The sequence below is a fragment of the Hyperoodon ampullatus genome (assembly GCF_949752795.1).
Source record: "Hyperoodon ampullatus genome assembly, chromosome: 14".
In the NCBI taxonomy this organism is placed as follows: domain Eukaryota; kingdom Metazoa; phylum Chordata; class Mammalia; order Artiodactyla; family Ziphiidae; genus Hyperoodon; species Hyperoodon ampullatus.
The window spans coordinates 78,696,112-78,717,593 of NC_136927.1; the positions used below are offsets into that span (position 1 = coordinate 78,696,112).

A 21,482-nucleotide genomic window follows, 5' to 3' on the forward strand; every position below is an offset into this window, starting at 1 on the left:
TGGCACTCATCCCAGGGCAGACGTGGGTCGGTCTCAATTCCCAACATCCAGGGTTTGAGAGGATCCTAATAGCAGGGGCCCCCAAGGGCAGTGTCCCCCACTTGGCACCGGGCAATCTCCACGCCTTCAAAGGCTACTGGAAATGCCCTTCCCTGCAACACCCCCTGTGCCCAAAAGCAAAACTGTCTCCAGGAGATGCGAACCCTGGCCTCAGCCACCCCGAGGGAGCACACCAGCAGCACAGAGCTGCGCTGCTTTGGTCTGCTCAGTGCTCTTAAGGTTTTGAATTAGGTGCCAACTTTTAAATGCAGAAACTTTCATATAAAGCATAGGGATTTCCGGCTTCTTCTGGAAAATCGGAAGACCTGGTGCCACTGACTGCTCGGTCCTCACTGGGTCACCAGCAGATGTTGAGCTTGGCCACTCCCTTTAGCCGGGCTCCTGCTCTCCGCTCATCACGGTCCCCACGCAGCCCTTGAAGACCCCCCGAGACTCTGACCCCTCTTTCTAGGCTGTGCCCCCTGCGGTCCTCCCTCACCCTCACCACTCTCATCCTCACTCTCACCCGCTTCCGCCTGCCCACCATGGCGATCCTCTCCATCCTGCTGGCTGGGATCTCCCACCGGCCAGGCTGCTGTGGTCAGGTATTTCACCAAGTCCTTTGGAACCCTCCAGAAGAGGGTGGTGCTGGGGTCAGACCTACACTGTGACTCCTCTGACCCCATCCACAACAAGATAAACCATGAACCCCAGAGAAAGAGTGTTCGACACATTTACAGCAACTACACGCTGTTCTGACGTTCGAGCCTGCAATCCCGGGACAAGCCCCAAGGAACAGGGTACAGACCAGCTGGGCATTATCAGACCCACGTGGCGTGACCTGCATGCTGATCACACACAGCAGGGTCACAGATCCATATGCTACAGATTACGGGTGGGGTCAGGGGGACAAGAAACTTGTCCCCCTCCACAGAGAGTCTGAGAAGAACTGGGATCCATAATATCCAGGCTCCTTCTCTGCCAACACCCCCCCGCCAGCCTCCCCCATCCCCTTCCCTATCTTCGCCCCAGTGACTCCTCAGCTTAGCAGCACAGTGTGGGGTTACCATGGCAACTGCATCCTCTACAGGCTGATGCCAGCCAATGCAGCTGGACCCTTAGCATTGCCTGGCAAGCTTTTTTATTCTTTAAACTTCCAACTGATAACAGCTGAGTGACCAAGACACAGGAGTTAGATTCTAAAGGGAACAGAGAAGTGAAATCTCATATAATTAAGATTACTCTTGATGGCTGCTCCTGGAGTTGAGCCCCAGGAGGAAATGGCTTGCATATAATGCCGAGTTTACATTAGAAGCAGAGTGCAGTCAGACATCTACTTGGTGAGAAGCAGGGGAAACTGAGGCCAGCTAAGGAAATGGTAACTGCCCAGCTCCTCAGACTCACTCTAAAATATATGTTCACTGAAGGGCGTCGCAAGCAGTGCCACTGGATCAGGAATCACCACTCTCTCTCTCTTCCCACATCACCAAACACAAAGAGAAGAATTCAGACAAGTGGAAAAATGCATATTTTAACTTCACAGTACATTTCTGATGAACTGTTTGAAATCTTTTTTCATCTTCAAGATCCCAATTTGCCTTCCATTCTCCTCCTCCCAGGAGATGATCTCTCCAAGGCTGTGTGACCTTAGGCAAGTCGCTTGACCTCTCTGAGACTCAATTCTTCATTCCAATAAATGTCCTCATTTAATGTTGTGAGACCAAAACAAGAGAACAGAAGCGAAACACTTGGAAAATAAAAAGTGTCTGATAAATATGACTTATTACTGTTAATCTCTGGAATTGAGGCTGAGAAGCCTCTTCACTCATTCCCTCCACCCTCCGAATTCCCCACGTTTTCACTAAATCACTTTCCTTCTCACTGGTTTCAGAGGAAATCCAGAGAACTCACTCCCACTTCCTCCCATCTCCTCTGCAATTTATATTAAGTTTAGAGTAAGCTATAAATCCATGAAGGTGGAGACAAGGGTCTTCTGGTATAGCACAGCACTAGGACCTAGCAATGGAGCTTGGCATTATTATAAATAAGTGCTCAATAAAGGTTTGCTGCATGGAAAGAAGGAAAGCAGGAAGGAAGGAAAGAAGAAAATTCCCAGAATGAACACCAGACATGTAAACATGTATTTCTTATCGAAAATTATCAAAACCAGTGCCTAACCAACCAAACCGTCAGTCACCCCTACCCCACCCACCCAGAAGTAACCACTACCCTGAGTGCAAGAAATGAAGTGTGCACTGTTCACATTACTGCCTGGGAAGGAGACGGGTATGTCACAGGCATCCTTGAATTTCAGTCCTGCCTCTGCCAGGTGCAACATGACACACGGCTTAAACCCACTCTGGGGCTTCGCTGGCGGTGCGGTGGTTAAGAATCCACCTGCTAATGCAGGGGACACGGGTTCAAGCCCTGGTCTGGGAAGATCCCACACGCCACAGAGCAACTAAGCCCGTGCACCACAACTACTGAGCCTGCACTCTAGAGCCCGCGAGCCACAACTACTGAGTCCCAGTGCCACAACTATTGAAGCCCGCGAACCTAGAGGCCGTGCTCCGCACCAAGAGAAACCACCACAATGAGCCCACGCACTGCAACAAAAGAGTAGCCCCCGCTCGCCGCAACTAGAGAAAGCCTGCACGCAGCAACGAAGACCCAATGCAGCCGAAACTTAATTAATTTTTTAAAAAAACAAACCCAGTCTGTTCTGATTTCCCTTAACACCTCTCTCTGCTCCACCTGAAGAGATGGGCGTTTGACACAGGATGTCCCCCTCCCAACGTGCATGCTTTATCATGTGACGTCTCTGTTTCCCATCACACTGTCTCTTTACACAGGGCCACAAACACAGCCTGGCACAAGTGTCCGGAGCTGGGGTTTGAGCTGAGGTAAGATCCCTTTGCTGGCTAGTTGTCCTAACATTACTCCTTAAACCAAGATGAATCCCAGATGGAGCAAACATTTTAATATAAAACCATATAAACACTCCAAGCAAACATTGGTGTACTATTAAATTGTTAGAGCAGGGAAGATTTTTCTCAGCATGTCACAAAAACCAGAAACCCTAAGGAAAAAACATCAATAGGTCTGCCTATATAAAAATTTTAAACTTTTGTGCCAAAATACGAATGAGATCAACTGGGAAATAGTAATTGCAATTAAGGTAACAAACAGAAGGACAATATCCTTATTGTCCTTATAAAGAGTTCTTAGAAATCATTTTTTCAAATGAACCCCTCAACAGAAAAATGGGCACAGGGCATAAACTGGCAGTTCGTACATATATTTTGAGAAATGCAAACAAACCATAAGCATGAAGAAAGTTGTTAAACTTTACAAATTATTTTTAAAAGGGAAATCAGTATGTTAGATATTTATTCAATGTCTATAGGTGGGCAAAAATTTTAAAGTCAAACAGAACATGGTGCTGGTTAAGGTACATTTATAAGATTATCAGAAGAGGGAAGTTTGCCCCGTGAATCAAAATGTACAATGTGTACACCCTTTCACTTAGTAATCCCATTTCTATGAAAATGGTGACGACAGCAACATTGAGAAATTCTATCTGGAAAAACCAACCAAACAAAGCATATCACAGACAAAAACAAAAGACAAACAATAAACTGTGAGAAAATGTGACTGATGAGAGATGACAATTCGATACCCTTTCTTCTATAAAGTATTCTTACAAGTCAATAAAAAAAAGAACCTAGAAGGAAAGTAGATAGACCAAAATACTAAGAAAGGTCGTACATGTGAAAAGATGTTCAACCATACTCACAAAGAAATAAAAATTAAAACAATAACAAAATATCATTTATCACCTAACAGACTAGAGACAAATGAAAATAGTAACTTTTAACTCCTGCATATTAAATACACCACAAAATTTTTTTAAAGCCACATGACATATTTATGGAATCTAAAAAATAAAACTACCTAGTGAATATAACAAAAAAGAAACAGACTCACAGGTATAGAGAACCAGTGGTTACCAGTGGGGAGAAGGGAGAGGGAGGGGGAAGGGCAAGACGGGCAGAGGACTAAGAGGTACAAACTACCACGTATAAAACAAATAAGCAACAAGGATATATTGTTCAACAAGGAATAGAGCCAATAGTTTATAATTACTGTAAATGAAATATAACCTAACTGTGACTCACTACACTGTACACCTGAAACTTACATAATACTGTACATCAACTTACCTCAACTGAAAAAAGAAGAAATTTTGAAAAAGAAAAAAAAAAACAAATAATAAATCGGATGGGGGAAAAAGGATAGGAGGTTTAAGCATCAGAAATGAGAAACTCTTACAAATGATTAAGAAAAAGATAAGAAGCATAACAAAAAAATGACTAAAGGACGCACAAAGTAACTGACAAAGGAAGAAACAAAACAGATATACGCAAAGATGGCCAACCTTCCCGATAACCTAGGAAATGCAAATTGAAACAAATTCTTTTTCAGTCAAATTATTAAAGATAAAAAAGAATAACTAATTACTTGTTAGCAAATGACTTCAAAGTAGAGAAAAGCTGGTGAGGAGGAGTAACAAGTTCAGAGAGACTCGGGTGGACAAGTGGCCAGGAAGAGGCACAGGTGAAAGGGCTGCTGCCTGCCTGCCCTGGGTGGCCATGGCCATGGCCATGGCCTTGGTGTGGCCGGGCAGTGGGCAGTGCAGAGTACTAAGGACCAATTTCTTACATCTTTAGTCACCAGGGGAATTGAGAGACAATCTAGATTGTGCTGCAAATACAGGCTGAAAGTGGAAAAACAACACGGCAAAAAACGAAAAGGGAGAGTTCATCTCTGTCCACTGGCTTTAAGTGAGTCTGTGGATGGCAGCCTGAGTAGAGTCTGTGCTGCTCATTCCCCCTCCTTGTCATAGAGCATCCTGACTGAGCATGTTGTACTAAAGAACCACAAAACAGCACCAAGCAGAGGAAAATGGGTTGGTAGGAGAGAAAGGGGGAAAAACATGGATTCATCCCATGGTAAAGACAGAAAGCTGCCAGTAGTGGAATTACATTATTAATAGCATATATTATTATATAACATATATAATATAATAAAAACAGCTGCACACTGAGTTCTGCTTCTGGGACAAAGTGCCTAGGTTCAAGCCTCAACTTTGCCTTTCATGTGCTGTGTGACCTTGGGCAAGTTACTTAACCTCACTGAGCCTCGGTTTCCTCATCTGCAGAATGGGGACAATACTAGCACCTGCCCGCATGGTACTGTTGGGAGGATTAAGTGAACCACGTAAACACACAGGAAGGGCCCAGCCCAGTGCCTGACAGATTGGCGGCCCCACTGCTATCACCCCAGCTGCTGCAGGCCGTGCTCAGCCCCTGGAGCCCCTTCTGCTCAGCTTCATACCAGTGTTCAAATCTTTTCCTCCTGCACCTCAACAGGTCATCTTGCAAACTCTGTTTTGGAGTCCAGAGGTCCAGAGAATTTGTGTCATCTTGGAGTTTTAAACACTGAGGCTCCATCAGGCCCATGGCCCTGGCATGTGCACCAGGGCAGGACCGGCTGGGCAGCCCTCACGGACACAACGTCCAGCCCGAACACCCAGGCTGACCCAATTTCTGGTACAGATTAGGACGTCAATCTCAAGTGGCAATTAAGGGCTATTCCCAGAGCGGACGCTGTGGCCGAGTCCACAGGCCAGGGCGGCTTCTCCTCCAGACGTCTCCGATCGTCCGAGGGGCAATTAGATGGCCGTTTAATTCCCCGGCGGTGCAGGAGCAAGTGGAAAACACCATTTGACCGACAGCTCATTTTCCCAACTGACAGATGATTATTCTCATTACACAACAGGATTTTCTTTCCTTTTCAAATTGTTAACACATTCCTCCGCCAGAGCACCGTACCTGACGCGGTGACCGTGCCCGCCCAGAGCGCGTTCTCTATGCTCAGGCTCTCGCTGATCGGGGCGTCGCTGTCCTCCTGCAAAAGAACAAGTGGACACACGCTGACCCACCAAGGCCTGGGCAGGACCCACTGGCTGTCTCCAGCCTGCTCTTCACCAGAAGGGAGGAGAGGATGACCCCCGTTTGGAAGCCAGCAGCCCAGCTGGGAGAGGCAGGCCAAACTCATAAACTCTTATCCTTGGCGTTTCCGCCCCGGTGAGAAACAGTGGTTCACGATTTAAGAAGTGCAGGCTCCTAGCACCAAAGAAACGTTTTACAAGGTAAGAACTAAAATGTAGAGGCAAATCGAACAGAAACAGCCCTTTGCTAGTCAGTCTTCGGGCTTCCAGAACAAGAGCAGGAACAATTCAACTTGGGTTCTATAAACCTATCACCCCACGGGCCTAAAATAATTCAAATCCAAATTTAATTTCTATTCTGAAAGGCTGGGACGTGGCTTAAAAATCATAACCCTGGCAGGTAGGACTTGGAGGAATCAAAGAAGACAGGGGCTCACGTGAAAGAGACACAAAGAGTAACTGCTTTCAGACACCAGAGTTCACGTTCATTACAGTCACACTGGCTCCAAGCTGTCAGGTGACTCAAGCTGTTCAGAGGCTGGAAGAAAATCCCAGCGGTGTTGATTTTACTGAGAAGCAATATGTCAGCTTTCAGGGTGGGGCCTTCTGAAGGGAACGTCACCCCACCTGGCACAAAGCAACTCCCGGACAAACACCTGTCAGCGCTGCGCAGCAGGTCCTCACCCCAGACGTGCGCCCCGCCAGGCCGGATTCCGCGTCCCACGAGGCTTACTTACTCTGGTGAAAGTCCCCACGAAGTTGTGAATGTCGATGTTTGGCTCCTCTGCGTACACATACGATCGAATCTGAAGAAGGTCCTGTTCAATGGGGGTGACATTTTGCAGACAAAATGAAGTCACTGTATGATTAAAGGGATTTCAGGAAGCATCCACTGTTTTTCCAAAGCAAGTGTATTTTCCAAACAGCTCTCAAAACCACGGGGCAGGTGGAAAAAAAGAGGGAAACCTTCCAGCAGGTAAGTTTAGGAGTCACTACCTGCAATATCCCAAGACACACTGAGACCCTAAAGGGAAGATTCTGTGTTTCTCTGTGTTTACCCAGCATTTCCAAAACTAAGTGATAGCGCAGATGCCCCTCTGCGACACTCTGGTTTACAAGAGTTGTTCATACCGATCAAAACACTCATTAGGGAGGGTGGGAGGGAGACGCAAGAGGGAGGGGATATGGGGATATACGTATAGCTGATTCACTTTGCTATAAAGCAGAAACTAACACACCGTTGTAAAGCAATTATACTCCAATAAAGATGTTTAAAATATTTTTTTAAATAAAAGGAAAGAAATTCTGACACTTGCTCCAGCATGGATGAATTGTGAAGATACCATGCTAAGTGAAATAAGCCAGTCACAAAAAAACAAATACCATAGGATTCCACTTATCTGAAGCACGTACAGTAGTCATACTCATAGAGAAAGAAGTAGAAGGGTGTTGCCAGGGGCTGGGGGAAGAGGGGGAACTGGAAGCAGTATTTAGTGGGTCCAGAGCTGCAGGTTTCCATGATGGGAGTCTGGAGATGGATGGTGGTGATGGCTGCACAGCAGTGTGAATGTCCTTAACACCACTGAAGTGTCCGCTTAAAAATGATAAGATGGTCAATTTTATGTATATTCTGCCACAATAAAAAAGACGGGGGCGGGGGGAACCAAATCAAGTGGTCAGGCAAATTCAGGCCACAATGCCCCTTAGCCACAAGGGCCTGGAGTGGAGAAGAGGCTACTGGCCACGCCCTCAGCAGGCCCTGAGCTCCCTGCAAACCATCCAGGAGGCCCGTATGCAGACGTGTGGGCAATGCGGCATCTATGTGCTGATAAATAAAAAAAGGCCCACAGACAGAAAGTGAAGGGAGAAACGTTTCAGAATCATAATTACAGCACAATCCCATTTATGAGAAACCACACTCCACCAGCAAGTGTGCAGTTGTATATTTGTGAGAAACTGCACTAAAAAGGACCTGGAAAAATCACTACTGACTTCACAAGAGCCCCTGGGAGAGGGAGGTAAGATCTGGGGAGGAGGCTGTGAGCAACACTTTGCACTTGTTCCTCCAACTTGAGTTTCCTTTTAAATAGAATATACTTGCGTATTACTCAGGTAAATCTTTCCATACAATTCTTTTTTTTTTCATCTATGACTTTGTCAAAACGCTGTTACCCAACTAGGCCCCTTCCGCCCACTAAGGCTGAAGGTACAGACAGTGGTACCTTATCTCTCTCTGGACGCCAACCCAGGCCTGGAGAAGACGAATGTTTATGAAACTGGGTGAAGTTTCCAAAGTGCACGTCGAGAAAGGAACTCAGAGCCGAGGAACCGGCGGGCACCTTCACGATTCTAGACTCTTCTGGACTGTCTCCTGAACAGAGTCCCTTAAAATCATGGGAGTGACGCTCGCTGGTTAGCCCCATCTCAAGGATTCCTCAGGGCTCCTGGCCACAGCTGAAAACTCACTAGAATTCCTGGTCTAAACAAATAATAATAAGGATGGTGCTATTGCCTGTCTTATTGGCCATGAAAAATCATCAGTTCCGCGGGCATGTTTACTGCTACGTTCGCTCCACAGAGACACAGAACTGTCTCCTGCCGTCTCCCTTCCTCACGGGACGCAGTAAGGACTGGCATTAATCAACGTGGCCACAAGCCCAGGAGAAGCTTCTGCGCTCTGCTTAATCCTTTCAGACCACCCACAGGGCATGTCAATCTCTGGGCATTTAAATTACATTTTGTGATTTGGTAACCTACTCCCCAGGCCTCATCCAGCCCAGGTGGCCTGCGTTTAAACTTCTTCTTTGGCTCCCTCCCTACCTCACTGTACAGTTTAAGGCATGAGCGACAGGGAGCTGGTGGGGAAGTGTGAGGCCCCGGGGAGCTCGGAGGGCCTGTTGGCTCCAACTACTGTGGCCGCCCCCTCAGACAGGGCCTGCATGCTGCTCCAGGCACCGTTCGACACACTGTTCCATGCACTGGGTGCACGGCAGTGAACACACCGACAGAAACCTGCTCTCGAAGACTCTGCCTTGAAGTGAGTGGGGTGGGAATGCAAGGAGAGGGTGGTCAGGAAACACCTCTCCAATAAGGGGACTCGTACACAAAAACCAAGAGGGAGTCTGACTGTTCCTGGTGGAGAAACTGCAAGGGCAAATGTCGGGGGGCAGAAGCATGCCTGATGGAGAGGCCTGTATGGCTGGAGCTGGCGGGCAGAGGGGAGAGAGCCAGAAGCTGAGGTCAGGCCCTTAGCAGAGAGACGAGGACCGCAGGATCGAGTCTCAGGAAGCTGAGATGCCTGTGGAGATTCTGAGCAGAGGAATAACGTGCTCTGCGTTGGGTTTTACTTTTATGCCGGGTATCTGGTCAAGGTTTCTTAGAGCTGGAGCTTCCCTCAAAAGAGCACCCGTCCCAACAGGCCAGGTCTGCGTTCACAAGGCCACACGGCCTGGAGCCAGCAAGCACTCGAGGCTCTCGAGAACCCCACACCCCCCAGGAGCCCCACCTCACACCTGACGGCCCGTGTCTGGCCCCTGAGGGGCCCGAGTTTGAGAGCCCTGAGGTGACACAGTCGCCAGTGGGGCTTCTGCAGGGACGGTTACTCACAGCAGCGGTGGGCAGCCTCTGAGTGCAGGCCACGGGGAGCCGAAGTTTCCAGTCCGTCTCCCCGTCCAGCTGATCCGTCCGCAGGAAGCAAGACCCTGTGGAGGGAAGTGAGGCACCATCCGTTCACCTGCAATTCAAGAATCCTTCCCGTGGCAGCTCCGAGCAGCTCCGGCTCTAGTACTTGTAAAAACAGCCAATCAATGGCCAACGACCAAGAGGGAAAAATAAATACCCGATTTCCCATTTCCTCCATAAGCTCTGGGGTCAGAAAGATCTGGGTTCAAATCCTCGCTCCACCACTCACAGTGGGAGCCTGGGCTAGTTTCTGGACCTTGCTAAGCCTCAGCGTGTCCTGTCTGCAAAATGGGGAGAAACACAGATCTCACAAGCCTGCTGTAAAGGATTCAGTGGGGTGATCATACCCCCAGCACGGCGGCTGGCACGGGGTAACCAGCATTCGAGCCCATTTGGGGCAGGGGTTACGAGCACCTTCTCAGGAACCAGACCTCCTGGGTTCAGGTTCAGCCTCCACGACTCCCTAGCTGTGCCCTGAGGGAGTTACTTCTCCCCTCTGAGCCTCAGTTTCCTCCAGTGCACAAATGAGGATATCACAGTGCCGACCTCATGCTGCGAAGCCTAAAGAGCTGATCCATGAAAACTGCTCAGAACAGGGAAAGGACCACAAGGACCACGTTAACTGTCTGCCGTGACTATCGACCTGCAAATCTGGTGGATACAAATTTGGTGGATTCAATCTGACCTGTACAAGTCTGAGCAATCAGTCAGCTCTGTATCTCACCAGACGGAGAATGTACTGAACTCCCTGACACCGCACTTAAGACTTCTGAGGACTTTCAGGAGATCCCTTCTAATTTTTTTTTTTTTTGGCGGGCGGAACAAAGGGAGAACACATCTGGCACCCCCAATCCATAACACTCCATTTTCACTGACGAGGACACAAGAACCAATTCGAGGACAAAGCTTCAGTGTTAAAAAGAAGACTGTTTTAGGGCCTTCCCTGGCAGTCCAGTGGTTAAGACTCCATGCTTTCACTGCCAAGGGCCTGGGTTCAATCCCTGGTTGGAGAACTAAGATCCCACAAGCCGCGCAGCACAGCCAAAAATTAATTAATTAATTAATTAATTAATTAATTAATTAAAAGAAGACTGTTTTAATGGAGTGCCTTCCACCCCCTCTCTGGATGATTTAACATATTATTAGTATATCACGTCATCCGCACTTTTATCCAGTTCATCATAAAAGAGGTTGCAGCAACCTCAAAGGGATACAAATACGGATTTTTCCAGCGTCTGAAGATCTCTGATTATGCCTGATGGGCAAGAGAAAAACAGCCTTGTTTCCTCCAAACAGCTTAAATAACAACAAATAGAAAGAAAGGAGATTTGAGTCAACCGATGGGGAGGGCAGGAGGCAGCGGGGAGCGGCCACAGTGGGAAACACAGCCGGGCCCCCCAAGCCTGTTCTGCGGATGCAGGACCTGCGGGTGCAGACGGCCGAGTGTCCTACGTCATTTTATATAAGGGACTTGAGCATCCGTGGATTTGGGTACCCACAGGGGTCCTGGAACCAATCCCCCTCAGACACCAAGAAACAACTGTAATCGCGAGGAGTGGGGTCTTGCAAGAGACTTGAGAGGTTCACTCAGGCAAATAGGCTGTAACGACAAATGAATCGATGGGCAGGGGTGACTACGGCCCCACCACTCGTGAGCCAAGGCGGGGAAAGGCCACCTACCCCTACCTCTCCCCCCAGCTTCTCTACCGCCCCGTCTCATGACGCTCTCCCAGTATTTTCTCAGAGGAGTTTCTGTTTGCTTCTGTTTGTTCGACACGCTTCCCAGTCCTGCCAACTCCTGCGGTTGAGCTTAATGAAGCCCAGCGGGGAAAAGCACAGCCACTGTGTGTGACTTTCCCAGCTGGGATTCAGCACAGGTCCGACTATCTTTGCTATGATCAAAATCTGTTGACCTGCACGCACCAAAAACCTTTTTTTTTTTTTAAGGACTGCTCTATGAAAAGAAACGTTCTTGATTTGCCTCCATGGCTCCAAAATGATCATCTACTTCTGTTACATTTTCAAATGATTATTTTGCCAAATTACCACTGAAAGGTTAATGGTTATTTTCAAAATTGATCCCAGATGTTTACCGTTTTTTTCTGATGTCCTCAGGAAGATCATGTCAGCAGGGACCCGCTGGTTCTGCGTTATGAACAGAAAGACTGTTACTGTGAATGCCCCTGTGTGAGGTTTCCATCCCCAAGCCCCCGCCCCCTCGGTGGGGCGGAGAGCAACCCAGACCCACAGCCTCTTTTAAGTGTCTGCCTTTGTCAAAGACAGATCTGGGGATTTATTCTGTTTTCAATCTGAGAACTCCTGCACACTGCCGTTAAATTACTAATCTCCTATTGAAATCTTATCTCGGAAAGAGAGCTTCTAGTTTTCTGGCGAATCCAACCATTACCTCCTGAAATTGCAGCCAGAGGACCCGGGAGCCCAAAGGCTGCTCCCCTAGCTGGAGCTCTTCCAGGCTGTCTGCTGAAACTACAGACATACATACACTTGGCTCACGCTTTCTGCTTCTACCAATTTTCCGGCTTGATGTTTGGCTTCGAGTGGGATTTTAATAAGGAAGTCAAGTAGCAAGAAGCAACAAAAGCCGTTCTCAAAAAAAATAGGGAAGCCAACAGCGGGCCTCATGTAATTGTGAACAGGCAGGTATGTCATAACATAAAGAAGTCTGTGTGGGTCCTTCTGAGCTGCCACCCAGGAGAGCTTCCCTTTACCCCAAATCAACTGTGAGCTCTTGGATTTAATCCTTTTAAAAGAGCATAGTTCACTTCCTGAAGAAACAAGTTAAGATGCAATCCTTTTCTAATCAAATGATTCCAAGACTCTCTAGGGCCACCCCCAAAATCCAACACCTCCCAAACATACACAGTAAGAAAAGGTATGAGTGCTGGAGTAACAAACATATCGACAGTGCTATCTTTAAAAATGCACTTGGGGCCTTTCTACTGTTCTCATGGTTCACTTAACCCCTACTCCCCATAAAATGACAGAGAAGCACAATGTTATTTAAGTCAAAAAAATGTGAGCCAAAATTGTTCCAGAGGTAAATGACAAATATTTTTATGTGCTTATGCAGCCAGCAGACTTCTAGGAAAAACTTTATTATGATGGGTTTAAAAGAAGACTCCAGGGCTTCCCTGGTGGCACAGTGGTTGAGAGTCCGCCTGCCGGTGTGGGGGATGCGGGTTCGTGCCCCGGTCCGGGGAGGATCCCACATGTCGCGGAGCAGCTGGGCCCGTGGGCCATGGCCGCTGAGCCTGCGCGTCCGGAGCCTGTGCTCCGCAACGGGAGAGGCCACAACAGTGCGAGGCCCGCATACCACAAAAAAAAAAAAAAAAAAGAAGACTCCAAAACAACAAGCACATCAAATAGGAAATCAAACCTTGGAATTGCGTTTGTAACTTGGATTTCTGGCTAGGAAGCACACAGAAACCATGAAAAAAATATTCTGTGTGTGTGTGTCTTATGGGAAAGAGATGTTTCTCCCCCAGGCAAACCTTCTGGGTAGAATCCCAGAAAGCAAACGTCCAGTTCGGCCACCAGATACACGAATCACACGTCGCATCGGGATTCGTGAAGTGGGGGCAATGACGTCCCTCTCCCACGCGCCCTCGCGGCAGCCGTCAGGAGCTGCGAGACCCACTCACCTTCTCCACGATGATAAGATCTCCAACTTGGATGCTGGAGCTCTTCACTTTCACCGTCCCTGCAAAGAAACAGGCCCAGATACATCACATCTGAAGTCCTTCCAAGTCTGCGTACCTCTGCAGGGTGTCCGCGAGCCTGCGGACCCAGACGCACGTGCCCCTGAGCCCGGCAGCGGCATCTCCTGTCTCTCCGAGAAAAGGTTCGCCTACCACAGAGGCCGCTCCAAAAATGAATCCCTGTTTTGCGGAGCACTGGAATGACTCACTCAAGTAAGATCTTCTGTCTTAACGGCACCTTAGAAGCTATTCTAAATCAGCACCATTAAAGATTCAACCTCACCCACACCCACACACCCACACCCACACACACACACACACAGAAATGGGGAAGAAAATTCAGAGTCAGATCCATGGACAGAAGGTCAACACTTAATTCCCAACACCATCAAAGAGAAAGCAGATAACCCAAAAGGACTGACGCTTCTTAAATCTGCGATTGCTCTATAGTGCAGTTTATATGATTATGATCAGATCACATAGCTTTGGCTGGATGTTTATCTGGATAAACAATAACAGCTAACATTAAACCCTAACACCGTGCTAAGCGCTGTATAGATATTGACATCCTGATGGCTTCACCTGCTCCTCTCAAAGGCCACCAGAAAAATATATTATCTCCAGTTTTCAGACAAAGAAAGTAGGCTCAGAGAGGCCCCACCTTCCCCTAGTCTCACAGTTAAACCAGGTCAGCACCAAGATTCAAAACCTCATCTGACACCAGAGGATGGAATAAAAAAGAGGGGCTTCGGTTCAACTCAAAAAACATTTACTCAAGTGCCATGTTCTAGGAATTCGAAGATCAAAGACAGTCCCCTTGTCCTAAAAAAAAGCTCATAGTCTCATGCGGGCGTCGACAAACGTGTCCTATACAGAGCAGGAGGGTAGACAGTTTAGGTTTTGCAGCCAATGGACAATCTCAACTCTCCCAACAACTCTTCTCCCCAAAGACAAAGAGTCTTTGTATATTTATATTTTAAAATGTAAAAATGTTGTTGGCTCCTGAGCCAAGATGGTGGGCTGAATTTGGCCCACTGGCTGTAGCCTGCAAACCCGTGAGCTGGTGAGAAAGACAGCAAGACAAATGCTGTTAGTGCAAAATAGTGTGTGAAAGGATGGGAGTAAGTCTGGTATGCAAAGGGAGCAGAAAAGGAGACCTCCCCCACTGAAGGAGGACCAAGAACAGTGCCCGGCACCCAGAAGGCTCGTGACTATTCACTCCGCATTCAAGCCCCCTTAACTGAATGTCTGCTGGAGGCCAGGTGTTCTAAGGGTGGGATGCATGGGACTCGCACTCCAGTGGCAGGAAGGAGGCAAGAGACAAATAATGAACGAACGGGCTGGGGTACGGGGAGGTATCAACAAATGCTTTACAGGAGAGCTGAGGTCAGAATTAACCAGGTGAAGGATACTGGTTACCAGCATCAGGAAAAAGGAAGGCATGAGATGGGAGACAGTGATGCACATGGGTAGCACATGCATCTGTGTGGCCACAGGCTGGAACTCCTTTAGCAAGGCAGAAAGCATCACATGGAACAGAAAGAGATGAAGGGCTTGGGGGGGCCAGGTGGTCCAGCGCCCCATAAATAAGCCTGTGGAGGACATGGGTCTTTATTCTGGTGACGGATCAAATTCCCACACAAGGGAGCAACTCCATAAAAATCTTCATGTTTTTGGCGTCTCGTAATAAGCCCATTTAACTTACAAATGTTCAGCCAAGAGAGAAGAAAATAATGATGATTCTCAGTCCACCTCGACAAAGTATATGCCCCAGAGCAAGGGTGACCTGGGAGTTCTGAATCTGCTGTCCCCCACTGTGGACTCACTCCTCCAACAAACACCCAACACTCACCCACTAGGAACTGGTGCCCAACGCAAGTTATCTTATCATACACTTTTCACATCATTTAATGCCATGGGTCTTTTTAGTAGTTCACCACTAAATGAGATGTTTCAAAGCATTCCAATGACTTCAACTGAAACAACTCTTTCTAAGGGGTTCCACAGGGTTTGACTTTTAACTAATGTTTGTACTTAATTAAATTTTGTCATGGTAACAGCGAGAAGACCTGGTGCTAAAAGGGAAGCTCTTGAACACGGACGACTTCTAGAAGACACGTGGCAGGTGGCTCTGAGGACGGCTAGACTCTCTCCGCCTAGGAAGGGAGCATCTGATGGGGCCTTGCTTTCATAAAGCACGAATTCAACCCAATGGCCTGAGCCTGGGCATCCTCGGGACCCACTAGCCTCAAGCGTTCATCGTGTCGATGTATTTATTGGCAGAGGGAATGGAGAACATCCGCGAGTCCTAAGAGTCAGCTGGTTAGAAATGGCTGGATGAAGAGCGGGCTCCACGCGAATTCCCTTCCGACCTGAACAATTCTTCTTGCCCAATGAGGGGGCACCAGGAAAAATGCACACAGATGCACTGCCCTCTCTGGACAGCTTATCAAAGCCTTCCTCGAGGGAAGATCGCAGAGTTATCGTGCCCCCCACCCCCTGAGCCAGTGAGCTTTTCCTTCGCCTGAGCTCGCCCCAACTTTCCCGAACATAAATTTACACGTTGTCTTTGGTTTTAGTACTGAAATTTATGCTGGTGGCCTGACCCAAACCATCCCTGAGCCTGTGCTCTGATCTTCAAGACCTACTCACAGGTGTGCTCTTAATATCTAACCCTAGGAAGAGCACTGTTATACCTCTTATTAAATAACAGCTGCATATGGATATATGTGTGTGTTAGCGAGACAAAGGACACAATCAGGAGGATTACACTAAAAGGGTTAAGGGTGATTCCTTCTAGGGACAGAGGAGATGTATCCCTTTCTTTGGCAAAAATGCTTTCTAAATTCCTCACGACAATTTTCTTTTTTTTTTTTTTTTTTTTTTTTTTTTTGTGATACACGGGCCTCTCACTGTTGTGGCCTCTCCCGTTGCGGACCACAGACTCCGGACACGCAGGCTGAGCGGCCATGGCTCACGGGCCCAGCCGCTCTGCGGCATGTGGGATCCTCCAGGACTGGGGCACGAACCCGTGTCCCCTGCATTGGCAGGCAGACTCTAAACCACTGCGCCACCAGGGAAGCCCGGCGACAATTTTCTTATAATAAACATGAGGTGCTCTTCCAATAAGAAAAAGACATAATAAATTAAATTAGCTCGACCTTTTAAGTGACCAGGCCCAGACGTTTCCCTTCCGCGGCGGGTCCGGCGGGTCCTGACTTACGATCGGTTAATTTGAAGTCTGCCTCTCTGTCCATCTGCTCCACCTCAACAAAAGCCCTTTAACCCGCCGTGTTTGCAGAGCAGTTTCTGACTAAGCCCCGCAGGCCGACCCCTCCCACAAGCCCTCCTACTGTAACTGGCTCCACCTCAGGAGGAGGGCAGCGAGGGCCACCCCACCCTGAGGTCACTGGGGTTGCTCAGCCCCGGCCCCCTCATTAGCATTTTAGTGTTTGGCGGGGACGAGCCTCAGCTTTGCAGGTTCCACACAGGGAGACCCTCAGATGCACTCGCTCTATCGAGCCAACACACGGTCCTGACCATACATTTGGACTTTTCGGGCCGCACGACCGTTTTTGGGGTGATCAAAAATGTGTAGCTCAGGCCTGCACACAGAACACACATTTAGCATGTGTCTGTGCACCTGTGCGTTCTGAACAAGAAAAGACAAATTAAAACCATAAGAATGAAAGGAGGAAAAGCGGCAGGAAAGAAAGAGAAGGGGAAGCAGAGACCAGTATTTCGATTCCAACATTTACTGGGGTTTTGGCTGCCGACATCCAAATGAAACACCCCTCTCTAAGAAGCCCACGAGCAGGCAGGGAAGGCACCGCTGGGGCAGGAGAGAAAGAAGACCAGAGTCAGAAGAGCTGAGCACGCAGTGGCTGGGATTAACTTCCAGAACGACAAGACTCTGAAGATTGTGTAAAGGGCCCAAAACACATAATTTCTAACCTTACGTGAACCACTGTTCTGAGTTTTCTACCAAGATTCTCGCCAAAAAAAGAACAAGAAACATTCGCACGGTGGCAGAGCTCCCGTCTTCCTAGCAGAAGAGTACGATACATGAAAACTAACACACTGGCAGTGATTATTACCTACCTGAAGCTAGAGGAGATCTCCCTGCAGTCCATTATCTGGTTAGAAGAAAATTCTCTCCCAACACCCCACTGAGAAGTTAGCAGACATACTTCCCAAGCACCCCTAGAGTGTGTGTGTGTGTGTGTGTGTGTGTGTGTGTGTGTGTGTGTGTGTGTGTGTGTGTGTGTGTGTGTGATCTGAGAAGTTAGCAGACATACTTCCCAAGCACCCCTAGAGTGTGTGTGTGTGTGTGTGTGTGTGTGTGTGATCTACCCTAGAGATTCCTAAAACTTCTAGAAGCAGAGTCCAACCCCTGGGCATGTGACCTGTGTATTCACATAGATCCTCTCACCCTTGGGTGAATGACCTACTGTTTTCATCTTCAAATTCTTAATAACTTTTAAACAAGCGACCCCGTATTTTCATTTTGCACTGAGTCCCACAAATTACATAGCTGGTCCTGAACAGGAGTAATAATGCCCATTCGCGTTATCTTCTTTATAAAGTGCACAGGAAGATCCGGCCGTGGTCTAAGATCTGAAGCCACAGAACTCCTCACTTTGCCCCCCAGACCTCTTTTTTCTTTTGGACCCTGTCACACCCAATCTCCCACCTCTAGGCTCTGGGATTCTTACATATCTTTGCAGAAACTCTACAGAAGCTGGGTAAGAGATTTTTCACAGGTTTAAGTGGCAGATTCTCTGCCGGACACATCCTAAATCATAAAACGCCTTCTATAAAATAAATGCATCCCATTCAGCTCTGCCACTTCACCCAGGTCACCTCTGCGCTAGAGTTTATAACGGGGAACAAACTTCCAATTACTAGAGCTGTTTATTTCTGCAGAGATGGACCCCCGAGCCTTTCATAAGCAAACCCATTGAGCCCAAACCATGCTTTTCATGGATGAGAGCTTCAGAATAAGGGCAGTTTGTCTATACTGCAGAGAGAAACCAGATGTTTCCCTTGAGTCGAAACAAGCAAATGACAATTCAGTCACACTGCAGAACAGCCCAAAAAAAAAAAAAAAAGAAGTAAATTCCGGAGCACTAGTACGTGTGGGCCAATTTTTTGACCTCCGAACACCTCCAGCTATACTTCTATTTTTCATTGTGCCTGCAGGACATTGATTGCCTTTGCAGGTCTTTAGCAGCAAGCTCCATGCACTAACCCTGGTTAATGTATAACTCTTTAACTCGAACTCTAATCTGACTGTGACAGTGATGAGTTGTAAATTCTACAGCATGTGTACATTTCCTGGGCTTGACATGAAAATGCCTTTGCAGACCCGGCAGAGTTCATAGGTTTAAAGTTGAAATTTTCATATTCCGTTCAGGTTGTCTGCATTCCCCAAAGCCTAAGAAAAGACTGTTATTTGAAAACAGGCAAAGGGTGGAAGAGTATTATTATAAATTCCACGGGCCACTTCCTGGGGCTTTTGTTTAAATTAGCGGGAACTTTAAAAAGAAAGGCTGAAGTTTAAATGTAACAAGTGTATACCCAACAGAGGCTTTTAAAATAAATACATAAATGGCCCTTCCCTGCTTCTGGTGCCCAATAATGATGAAATAGGCCAACACCCCCGGCAGGGGGGAAATACCTTTTGGGAAAGATAACAGTGCAATTTGCATGTGAGATTTTTTTTTTTCAGGGTTTTTTTTTTTTTTTAATTAAACAATAGATCAGTTCACCAGCAATTTGTAATAAAGTCAAATTGAGTAGTTTGAAAGAATAAAAGGAACCTTATGGGTCTGAAATAACAAACTTCACATCTGTCAGAGAATTATGGGAAAGTGTTTGGCAAGACCTATTTTAAGACTTGTAAAAGCTAATGCTCTGAATCTTAATGAGGAAAGCCTGGGAAGGGGAATGCTTTGCTTACTGAGCTGTATTTGAGATCCTCGGTTTGCAGTACTTCTGCGGCAGTAATATCAAAAAGACCATCACTGAGCAGATGCAAACTATTATACATAGAATGGATAAGCAACAAGGTCCTGTTGTATAGCACAGGGAACTAGATTCAATACCCTGTAAGAAACCACAGTGGAAAAGAACATGAGAAAGAGTATATATATACATGCAACTGAATCACTTTGCTGTACACCAGAAACTAACACAACATTGTAAATCAACTATACTTCACTAAAATAAAAAAATTTTTAAAGACCATCACTGTAACCCTCATCTTTTAAAAAAGTATAAAGCAGTTTTAGTGTTATCCTAAGTCTGAAGAGAGTTCATACTTTGAAAACAAACGGTACTTGTGTTTAAGAATACAGCGTTTTCCTTTAGCTAATTATTAGCTAAACAACTCCCCATTAATGAACACATGTTCCCTGCACTATCCTACCTTCTCCTGATGAACTCCAATGGAATACAACGCCCTAAAAGAAACACATGTGTCCTTAGACCTCAAATTTTAGTCATATTAATTGCAATCCTAAATAATGGTGCAAAGTGGATTCTGAACTAAATTGAAAAAAAGATATCACTCTCAAATGGAAGTGAGATCCTTGAGGTTATTCTGTAACTGGGAAAGGGTGAACAGAGCAGCGCAGAGAACAATCCGAAAAGAACTGGAGAAGAGGAAAGATATCCATTCCGTTTTTTACACCACATATGTACTAAAAAGCTGAAAATAAGAGGGAGTCTCTCCACTTTGCACAGATCTTTGGCTTACAACTTACGGTTCACCATGTGCCCAGATGTCCCCAGCAGGAAAGAAGCATCAGCAATTGTGTTAATTATGCTTCTGTTTGCACTTTCCTTCAAGGCTAATTATCCACTTGCTTCATTTAGCCCTTGATCACAAGTTAGTCTGAGAAAACATTCCTGGTATGAAGACCCCTGGAATTCATCTGGTAAAAATGCAAATCCAACTGCCCTTACTACCTGTGATAAGCAAGGCAGATTCCCCCTCCAGAAGTAAAGTTTTGGTTTGGTAAGGACACGGATAAAGAAAAATAATTCCTTGACTAATGACTCTTTCCTGACCCAATCCAAATCTTTCAAGTAACAAAACAAAGTTTTGCTGGGTCTGTTACTACTTCAAGACCCTCTCTTCTTCGGCTTTGGTGTTTGCAGTGCCACTGAATGCTATTAATTTGGAAAGACAGCTCTACAATTAAAGTCATAGAACGCATAAAAGTCCAATAAGAACCTCTCAAGTCTCTGATCAGGTTTAAATGTGGATTCCAAGTGGGAGGAGAGGGGATACTTATTTATCTAAAAGCATCATATTCCTACTTGGCTTTCAACAGTCTGTTCATCTCAGAATGAGGGGGCTGGATTGATTTCTTTGGACTCAGAAATGTGTTTTGTCCTTCTGTACAGCAAAAGGAACTATGTTCAATATCCTGTAATAAACCAGAATGGAAAAGAATATGAAAAAAAATGCATATATATGTATAACTGAATCATTTTGCTATACACCAGAAACTAACACAACATTGTAAATCAACTACACTTCAATTAAGAAAGAAGTGTTTTAAAATGGACTTAAATCTAGAAGCCCTTCTGTAGCATATGTATTAAGCCTGAACGCCATGGCAATCATTGAGATATTCTATGGGAAAGTGTGAGCCTCAGCTCCAGGCACAGAGTGGAGCCTAGACTTATAGGCTAAGGTTTTACATTCAGACAAGCCGGGGTTCACATCAAGCTCTACCCCTTAACTAGCTACATCATCTCAGACACAATACTTAACCTCTACGAGCCCCAGTTCCCCATAGGTAAAAGCTACCTCCATAACGCTGTTTAAAATAATTACAGACCAGACCTTGTCCAGCACCTGGCTGGCTTATAGCAGGTAAATCTTTCTTTTTTTCTCTCCTGCTTCCCATTCTGGACAGCGTTTTTCAAACAGTTCCAATGCCACCTTCTCCCTGTAGCATGCCTTGATGACAGATTCCTGGATCACAGAATAAACTTTCCCAGAGTCTCAGGTCTTC

At 46.6% G+C, this 21,482-nt stretch overlaps 1 protein-coding gene across 1 annotated transcript in view; it reads right to left on the reverse strand.

Annotated features, from left to right (window-relative positions):
• ATP9A (ATPase phospholipid transporting 9A (putative)) overlaps positions 1-21,482 on the reverse strand; it is a 131,155-nt gene that overhangs the window by 67,702 nt on the left and 41,971 nt on the right. The window contains exons 5-9 of the mRNA XM_079718608.1: positions 13,396-13,454; positions 11,827-11,878; positions 9,659-9,753; positions 6,790-6,870; positions 5,934-6,009 (exon numbers count right to left, since the gene is read on the reverse strand). Of these exons, the coding sequence (XP_079574734.1) occupies positions 5,934-6,009; positions 6,790-6,870; positions 9,659-9,753; positions 11,827-11,878; positions 13,396-13,454 (363 nt within the window). The remainder of the gene's footprint in view (positions 1-5,933; positions 6,010-6,789; positions 6,871-9,658; positions 9,754-11,826; positions 11,879-13,395; positions 13,455-21,482) is intronic.